Raw genomic sequence first — 10,386 nt, forward strand, 5'->3', positions numbered from 1 at the left:
CAGATGCAAATGGACTGTATACTTTCAAGGATATTCCACTTTGCACATATGCCATTGCCGTTCCCGAGGAGGTGAGCGTAGCGGATGGAGTCAAGCCAATCAACGAAGGTTACGACAGCGATGTCACCAAGGCCGAAGCGGATGTTACAATCGATTTAGTTCAGGCGGTTGTCACTGATGTTGATTTCATATACAAGGTGCCAGCTGTCATTTCTGGAACGGTTACAGGTTACGAGGATGGAGAAGGTATCGAAAATGTTACAGTGACTGTGACTTGCTCAACAGACATGACTATCATGTATGAAGCGATCACGGATGCAGATGGAAATTACACCATTGACGAGAACATGGAGGACTGTAATTACATCGTGACGGTGCCAGAGACCTTTAACGGGGAGCCTATCGAGGGTCGCAGCGAGACGACGATAAGCATCACACCCACTGATCGCACAGGAGAGGCGACTTTCACATACGTTCCTCTTGGAACCATTTCGGGACACACTCTCAATGATTTCGACCAAACACCTTTGGCCAACGTTGTTGTGACGTTGAGCTGCAATGATGTGGTTGAGGAGACTAGCACGGACGCTTCAGGTTTCTACATCTTTGAGGACCTCAAAAATTGCGATTACGTTGTAGCCGCCCCAGCTTCAGTCAGTTCAGCTGAGTTTGAGGGTATCATTGTCATCGGACCGGCCGATGACGACGGCAAGAAGAGAGAACACACTGTTGGCATCAACAGTGACTATGTGGAGGAGGTGAATGTTGATTTCAAATACCTTCCGCAAGGAACCATTTCTGGTAACTTACGGGACTTTGCCAGTACTGATGGCATTGCAAATCAGACTGTAACTCTAACTTGTTCCGATCCCGTGGTATCGACATCGACACAGACCGATGCGGCTGGTAACTACGAGTTCCTTGATCTTGGATACTGCGACTACACGGTTGCAGCCCCAACATCGGTGGATAATGTTGGTGATATCTACGACGGACCTACAGACACTGATGATGTTCTTTCTTCTACCACTGTTGAGATCTCATTCGAAGATCCATCTGCGGGTGAAGTTGACTTTACCTATTCAGAGGTCGGAACTATCTCTGGAACTATCTACGAGGACTTTGTCGATGCGAACAATGGAGCGGGGGAGGTTACGGTCACAATACAATGCACCGATGCCAACAACTTCACGATGATAAGTGTGACTGGTGCGGATGGAGCGTACGCTTTCAACGATATTCCACTATGTGAATATGTTATCTCTGTTCCCGACGAGGTGAGCGCGACTGATGGCTCGAAGCCAATTAATGTAGGCTATGACGCCGATGATACTATGACCGAGGCGGATGTTACCATTAGTCTTGATGTGCCGGAGGTCACTGGTGTTGACTTTGTATACAAGGTTCCAGCTGTCGTTTCTGGCATTGTAACAGGGTACGAAGATGGTGCAGGAATCGAGAACGTTACAGTAACTTTGACTTGCTCAACAGACATGACTATCGTATATGAAGCTATTACGGATGCTGATGGAAGGTACACTATTGACGAGGATATGGAGAACTGTGACTACACCGTGACCGTGCCAGAGACGTTCAACGGGGAGCCTATCAAGGGTCCCAGCGAGACGACGGTGAGCATTACGCCTACCGTTCGCACAGGAGAGGCGGACTTCGTGTACGTTCCTCTTGCGACCATCTCCGGACAGGTAGTCAATGATTTCGACCAGTCGCCTTTGGCTGATGTTGTCGTGGCATTGAACTGCGATGACGTTGAAGTGAACAGTACCACTACCGATGGATCAGGCAACTACGTATTCGAGGACCTTGTAGACTGCGCATACACAGTCACTGCACCATTATCTGTCAGCCAAAGCGACTTCGCAGGCATCATCACCGATGGACCGGTTGATGAGGATGGTAGTGTGAGGGAGCACGATGTTGTCATTACTAGCGACAATCTGAATGTTGAAGACATCGATTTTGCGTATCTTCCTCAGGGAAGCATATCAGGTACTCTTCAGAACTTTGTTACTGGAGAAGGAATTGCCAACCAAGATGTTGTTGTTACTTGCGATGAGACCACGCCAGCCATAACCAGGACCGAAACAACGGATGCGGATGGTCGTTACGAGTTTACTGGACTCGGCTACTGTAATTTCACTCTTGTGGCACCTGTAAGTGTAGGCCCCGATGGTGTCTTCGAGGGACCTGAAGACACGGATGGCATTGTGTCATCTACCAGTGTCGATGTTACCTTTGAGGACCCGACTGAAGTTGGCGTGGACTTCACTTACGCTGCGGTGGGCAGCATTTCGGGTGGGATATACGAAGACTCAATTGCTCCTACCAATGGCGTCGAGGCGGTAGTGGTCACATTGGTATGCACTGAGATGGACAACTACACGCTAACAAGCACAACAGATGCCAACGGAGCGTACGACTTTAGCGATATTCCGCTATGTCTGTATAATATCTCTGTACCTGGAGATGTGAGTGTGACTGGTGGAGTCAAGCCAATCAATAGTGGTTACGACATCGACGACACCTTGACTGAGGCAGATATCAGCTTCGATCTTGAAGAGAGTATTGTCAACGATGTTGATTTCATATACAAGGTGCCAGCAGTCATTTCCGGAAACGTGACTGCCTACTTGGACGGAGAAGGTATTGAAAATGTCACTGTGACTGCCACGTGCGCAGAGGACATGTCGATCGTGTACGACACCATCACGGATTCTTCTGGAGCTTATGTCATTGACCAGAATATGGTCGACTGCACATACATTGTGACGGTGCCAGAGACGTACAACGACGAGGTGATCAAGGGTCCTAAGAACGTTTCGGTGAGCATTTTGCCCGATGTTCGTTCCGGAGAGGCGGACTTCTTATACATTCCTCTTGGATCAATTTCCGGACATACCTTCAATGATTTCGATCAAACACCTTTGGCCAACGTTAACCTGTCATTGATCTGCAATGGTGTCGAGGTGGCAAGTGCCACCACCAATGGTTCAGGTTATTACATTTTCGAGGATATTGTAGACTGTTCGTATACTGTTGCCGCCCCACCTTCGGTCAGTCTAGACGCATTCGAAGGTGTCATTGTTAATGGACCAATCGATGAGGATGGTAAAGAGAGGGAACACGATGTTATAGTCATCAGCGACGATTTACACGAGGTGAATGTTGATTTCAAGTATCTTCCGCAAGGCACCATTGCTGGTAATTTGCGGGATTATGTCAGCAACGCTCCCATTGCAGATCAGACTGTCACTCTAACATGCTCTGATCCCGAGATATCAATGTCGATCCAGACCGACGCGGACGGTATGTACGAGTTCCAAGATCTTGGATACTGCGACTACACGATCGTAGCGCCTGCATCTGTTGGTAATGTTGGTGATATCTACGAGGGACCCACGGACACGGATGAGGTTCTATGGTCTACTATTGTTCCCATTACATTCGAGGATCCCTCTGAGGGCGAAGTTGACTTCACCTACACGGAGGTTGGAAGTATCACTGGTACACTATATGAGGACTTTGTTGATGCGGACAATGGGGTGGATGCCACTACGGTTACATTGCAATGTACCGATGTCAATGACTTTATTATAACAACAGAGACAGATGCCAATGGCGAATACTCCTTCCTTGATATTCCACTATGTGCATACGTTATCTCTGTACCCGATCAGATAACCGGAAGCGGCGAATCGAATCCAATCGCTCTCATTGCTGAGGGCTACGACAGCGATGACACTAAGGCTGAGGCGGATGTTACCATCGACCTTGTTCAACAAGATGTCGCCGACGTTGATTTCTTGTACATTGTTCCTGCGGTCATTTCTGGAAACATTGTTGGTTACGAGGATGGCGAGGGTATCGGAAACGTCCCAGTGACTGCGACGTGTGTGGAAGATCCGTCTATCGTCTATTCAGTTGTCACTGAGTCAAATGGAGATTATATTTTCACTGGAGATGTCGAGAACTGTAACTACACCGTGACTGTACCAGAGACATTCCTTGGAGAGCCGATCAAGAGTTCCAGCGAAGGTACTGTGAGTATCACGCCCAGCGATCGCACAGGAGATGTAGACTACGTCTACATCCCTCTCGGAATCATTTCCGGAAACGTACTGGATGATTTCGACCAGTCGCCTTTGGCGAACGTTGACTTGGTATTGAGTTGCGATGGTGTTGTGGTGAATACCACCACAACAGACGCGGACGGTTATTATATCTTTGACGATCTTCTGGACTGTGCTTACACTGTCACTGCTCCCCAGGATATCAATATCACTGATTATGAGGCCGTCATGACAACGGGACCAACTGATGAGGACGGTATCCTTTGGCAGCACGATGTTGAAATCTATGAGGACAACTTGTTTGTGGACGTAGATTTCGCATACACGAAGCAAGGTAGCATATCTGGTACTCTTCTGAACTATGTCAGTGGAGATGGAATCGCAGGCCAAGATGTTGTGCTAACTTGCGCGGATTCTTCCCCGGTTCTTTTCCGTACCGTCACGACAGATGCAGATGGTTTCTACAATTTCACTGGACTCGGCTTCTGCGATTTCACAATCGTGGCACCTGCCATTGTGGACTCCGATGGCGCCATTTTCGATGGTCCCATCGACACAGACGAAGTTCTGTATTCTACCACGGTCGAACTCACTCCCTCGAATCTATCTGAAAATGAGGTCGACTACTTATACACAGCGGTAGGCAGTATCTCAGGTTCCGTGTTCGAGAATAATGTGGACCCAACTAGTGGTGTGGCTGGAGTACCGATTACGTTGACATGTACTGAATCAGACAACATCACATACACAATCGAATCGGACGAGAATGGAGACTATTCCTTCGACAACGTTCCCGTTTGTGCATACATTGTCTCCATACCCCAAGTGTTGAATGGAACTGATGGAGAGTGCCCCTGTCCTACACTCAATAATACTGAGCTCCAGATACCCGTTGTTCTCACAGTCACAGAAAACGAAGTGACTGATGTTGATTTCTTATATACCTTGCCAGCAGTCATTTCCGGCACCATTTTAGGACATGAGGATGGCGTTGGTATCGAAGGTGTCCCTGTGACTGCTACGTGTGCTGAAGATCCGTCTAATGTTATCGTAGTGTATACCGATGCGAATGGAAATTACAGCATGAATGATGTCGCGGACTGCACATACTTCATAAATGTGCCGGAGGAATTCGAGGGAGAACCTATTTTGGGCCAAAATATGACATATGTGAGCATTACAACCATTGATCGAACAGCAGAGGAGGACTTCATCTATTTCCCGACGACTGGAAGAGTCTCTGGACACATTCTCAGTGACTTCGACCAATCGCCTATAGCTGATGTCACTGTTGTTTCATATTCGAACTGTGATGGTACGGTAACAAATACCACCACAGATAGCGAGGGTTATTACGCCTTTGAAAACCTTGAACTTGCCGAATGTACATACACTATTACTGCTCTACCTGCCATTAGGTCATCTACGTTCGGCGGAGCTATTTCCACGGGACCTATTGATGCTGATAGCATCATTACAAATCACGATGTCACCATTTCTTCCGAAGATCGAGCCGGAGACGATATTGATTTCTTATACACGCCTGAGGGTACCATTTCTGGTAATCTTCAGGACTACGTCACCAGTGACGGCATTGCAAACCAAAATGTCACCCTGACGTGTGCTGAATCCGGAGTAAGTAAGTGGACACAGACCGACGCAGATGGTAACTTCTTGTTTGTCAACCTTGGATATTGTGACTTCACTGTCGTGGTACCCGAAACGGTACCATACGGTGGTGGTGTCTATTCGGGACCCGAAGACGGCGATGGTGACGTTTCGTCTACTACAGTTCCTGTCACATTCGCGAACCAATCTGTAAAGGATGTAAACTTCAAGTACGGAGAGTTGGGAAGCATTTCAGGAGTCATCTACGAGGACTCTGCTGCTGAGGGCAATGGAGTTGGTGGCGTAACGGTCACACTGGTCTGCACTGATGCTATCGATGTCAAACTAACAACGGTAACGGATGCGAATGGAGAGTACAATTTCGACGATATTCTGCTTTGTCCGTACACTATTAACGTACCTGAAGAGGTGAGCGCAACTGGTGGACTAAAGCCAATATTCGACGGCTATGATAGCGATCTTACTTTGATTGAGGCGTCGGTCCCCATTAGTGTTGACGAGAGGGACCTTACAAATGTCGATTTTGTATACAAGGTTCCAGCAGTCATCTCGGGAGTTGTAGCAGGTGAAACTGGGTCTCTTTCAGGAGTTCCTGTAAGTGTGACGTGTGCAGAGACGCCGTCTGTTGTATATGATGTCGTCACAGATGTGACTGGATCTTACTTCATCAACGATGTCCCTGACTGTACCTACTCTGTGACAATACAAGAGGTGTTCGAAGGCCAAGTTGTCCAGACCAATATCGATACTGTGAGTATCACGTCCGCTGTTCGCACGGCAGAATCTTCGTTCCTATACACACTCATCCCCCCAGCGGTAATCTCTGGAACGGTGACTGGAGCGACTGGAGTTGGTATTGCAGGTACTACTGTAACTGCGACTTGCCTCAATGATACATCTATCGTATACTCAACCGTTACGGATGCTACCGGAGCTTACAACATCGCTAATTCGATCGAGGATTGCACATATTCAGTGTCGGTACCTGAGACGATTAACGGAGAGTCTATCACTAGTCTCTCTGAGGAAATTGTGACCATCACGGCTACTGCCCGTACTGGGATAGCTGAATACGTGTACGGACCTCCAGCAGTTATCTCTGGAATGGTGACCGGAAAGGATGGAGCTGGTATCGCAGGTACTACTGTAACTGCGACTTGCGTCAATGATACATCTATCATATACACAACCGTTACGGATGCTACCGGAGCTTACAGCATCGCTGACTCGATTAAGGACTGTACATATTTAGTGTCGGTACCTGAGACGTTCAACGGAGAGCCTATCAGTAGTGTCTCTGGGGAATTTGTATCCATCACGTCTACTGTCCGCACTGGGGTAGCTGACTACGTGTACGGACCTCGCGGAATTATCTCAGGATACACGCTCAATGACTACGACCAGAGTGCGCTGGCTAGTGTTCCCGTTACTCTAACATGTAACGGTGTTATACTGATGACCGTCAGTGATGCAACTGGATACTATATGTTCGATGATCTTTACGACTGTGACTACCTTGTCACCGTGCCACCCACTGTCACTACCTCTGCTTTCAATGGCATTGTTGTTGGTGGGACCGTCCTGAATGGATCGGCAGAGCAGCAAAGCGTAATAATTGATATCAACAATGCCATAGAGGAGAACGTTGATTTCAAGTACTTGCATCAAAACGCCATCGCCGGAAGTCTGAAGGATGCCGTTACTGGAGCTGCTATCGCGAATCAAACCGTCACACTGACTTGTGCAGATCCTAGCATCGAGGAGACCACCGTGACAGATGCTAATGGTAACTACGAGTTCAATGAACTAGCTTTCTGCATCTATTCTGTTGTTGCGCCATCTTCGGTGGATTCCGTTGGTGCAATCTACGGTGGACCGATCGACACCGACAATTTGCTATCGTCAACGGAAGTTATCATTTCGATGGCCTCCCAGTCGGTGGGTGAAGTCGATTTCGAGTACGGGTCGACCGGCAGTATTTCTGGTTACGTACGAGAGGAGGACGCGACTGGTGCTATTGTTGGTGGAGTTGAAAATGTCCCAGTTACTGCGACATGCCAAGAGAATCCATTACTCACATTTGAGGTCCCCGCCACTGGTGTCGATGGTGCTTACACGTTCCCGTCGCTTCCGATTTGCACGTACAATATCTCTGTACCGAGCAATGTGACTGACCCCGCTGATAGCACTAACATTCTGCAGATTATAAATGGCGCCACCGATGGAGGTGATGCCGAAGCTACGACCTCAGTCATATTGTCCGTGCTAGAGAATATCCAAACCGATGTGGACTTCGGCTATCAGTCAGCAGGAGAGTGTATCTCTGGCATTGTCTCAGCTATTGATTCGGATACACAGCTTGGTGGTGAAACAATCAAAATCACATGTGATGATGGCTTTACCCAGACGACGGTTACCAATGACCTTGGCGTCTACTCGTTCAATGACGTGCCCCCTACTGCCGTATGCGAGATTACTTTCGCCGATGAGCCTAATACTGTGGAGATAGACTTCAAGGATAGCTCAGCTGAGTGCATTGCGCCTGCGCCTAGTCCGACACCAACGGCATCGCCGTCACCCGCGGATCTGGCGCCAGTCGGAACATCAACAACTCCTAGTCCAGTGCAGTCGCCATCGCAATCACCAGCATCATCACCAGCAGCTAGTCCAACCGCGTCACCCGCAGCTGAGGGTGAGAGTGCGGCTGGAGAATGTGTTTCCGGAACCGTATCCGATGTTGATACTGATGAACCACTGCCAAATATTCCTATAACGGTCCTTTGTACGGACGGCTTTACGCAGACGGTCACTACTGATGAGCTCGGCGAGTACGCCTTCAACAATGTGCCTGCCGCTTCGTCCTGTGACATTACGATCGATGACTCTGCATCTCTTGTTGCATTTGTCGTTGGAGACGACACAACAGCAGAGTGCATTGCGACAGAATCATCGCCATCGCCAACGCCGAGTGTGAATGAGGAACCTAGTCCAACGCCAACCGCTTCACCAGCAGCTGGTGATTGTGTTTCTGGAACCGTAACTGATGTTGTTACTGATGAACCACTGCCAAATGTTCTTGTAACGATGCTTTGTGTGGACGGCTATACGCAGACAGTCACTACTGATGAGCTCGGTGAGTACGTCTTCGACGCTGTGCCTTCCGTTTCGTCCTGTGACGTTACGATCGCTGATGACTCTGCGTCTCCTGTTGGATTTGTCCTTGAAGACGACTCACTACAGTGCATTGCATCATCAGCTAGTCCAGACCCAGTCACGTCACCAGCGGCTGCTACTGTGGCTAGACGATAGTTCCACTAATGAAGTGCTTCCAGATGCCCAAGTAACGATCACTTGTGCGCATGGCTTTACGTAGACGGTCACTACTAATCAGCTCGGTGAGTACAGTTTCACCGATGTGCCTTCATCTGCGAACTGTGACGTTAAGGTCGACAGCTCTGTGTTGCTTCCTACCACTGGTTCGACGTTTGCCGTTGAAGTTGATCTGGGTGGGGACTCCGCCATATGCACTGGTGCATCACCGTCGTCAACACTGTCGCCATCATCCCTGCCTTCTACCTGTGCGACAGGTAGAGTAACAGACTTCGCAAATAATGGTGCGGCTATACCCAACTTCCCTGTTGTGATCAATTGCTATTTGGGCCAAGAGATTGTGTACACTAAGCAGCTTATTACTGATGCCAATGGCGAGTACAAGTTCCCTAACGTGCCTGAAGGTTACGAATGTGAAGTGTCTGTAGATGTCGAAGCTGACCTCATCGGAGTGGATGTCAATGTGGAAGAAGAAACGGCAACATGCTTGCGCGTGTGAGCCTGTTACTGAGGTCTCAATTTCGGAACGTTAAAGAAATATACTAAAAGGAAATAAAAATATATAATAATATTTCTGCTACATTTTTAAATCTCAACTCTATCGCAAATGTGCCAATGAAACATGGATATTCAATTCATGTTTTTGCGTATATATCTTTTCTCATGATAGTGTTTGTTGGTGTTTAGGTGTATCTAATGAAACGTTCTATTAAATTTAGTGAATCTCTCACTACACATCACAGTGTAGTCTATGTGGTTTTATATAGGTTTAGATGTATTTAAGCATGATAAGGTAAGATATCTTTTGCTACTATTGAAGGTCATGATAATGTAGCGTTTATGTGTTTAGATGTATTTATGGTTCTCTATACGTGATGAAGGTATGATATTTCTTGCTACACATGATAAAGTAGTGTAGCGTATATGTTTTTAGATGTATTTAAGGTATCCCTCTACACATGACAATGTTAAGGTATCTATCTCTACACATGAGTAAGTGTAAGTGTTTCGATGTGTTTATGGATATCTACACATATGTATAGATTGTCAGATGATGTGCTTTCTTGTATTTTAGCCATTTCTATACGTTCTTGTGTACGTGTTCAGAGTATGTGTTCGGACTCATTCGATGAATGCGTTAATAATCATATAAATTCAATGAATGCGTTAATGTTCATATAAGCACATGTATGTTGTACTTTTGATCTTGCGATGATTAATATATATATATAGTCCTCATGAATCTTCTTGCAGTGGTTAAGATATAAATGTATTCCTCATGGAACTTTTTGCAGTGATAAATATACATATGTATATATATATATATATATATTAA

The 10,386-nt window shown here is 47.1% G+C and overlaps 2 protein-coding genes across 2 annotated transcripts in view; both read left to right on the plus strand.

The window, feature by feature from the left end:
* Positions 1–9,029, plus strand: part of SARC_03629 (hypothetical protein) — a gene marked incomplete at both ends in the record, with an annotated part of 31,941 nt that extends 22,912 nt beyond the window's left edge. The window contains one exon of the mRNA XM_014302574.1: positions 30–9,029. Coding sequence (XP_014158049.1) covers positions 30–9,029 — 9,000 coding nt within the window. The remainder of the gene's footprint in view (positions 1–29) is intronic.
* Positions 9,030–9,079: 50 nt separating this feature from the next.
* SARC_03630 (hypothetical protein) lies at positions 9,080–9,549 on the plus strand (the record flags this gene model as incomplete). The annotated part of the gene is made up of 2 exons (XM_014302575.1): positions 9,080–9,115; positions 9,166–9,549. The coding sequence occupies 2 exons, from the start codon at positions 9,080–9,082 to the stop codon at positions 9,547–9,549; spliced, it is 420 nt and encodes a 139-aa protein (XP_014158050.1).
* Between the last annotated feature and the right edge of the window lie 837 nt (positions 9,550–10,386).

Source organism: Sphaeroforma arctica (genome assembly GCF_001186125.1).
Source record: "Sphaeroforma arctica JP610 unplaced genomic scaffold supercont1.188, whole genome shotgun sequence".
NCBI lineage: Eukaryota > Ichthyosporea > Ichthyophonida > Sphaeroforma > Sphaeroforma arctica.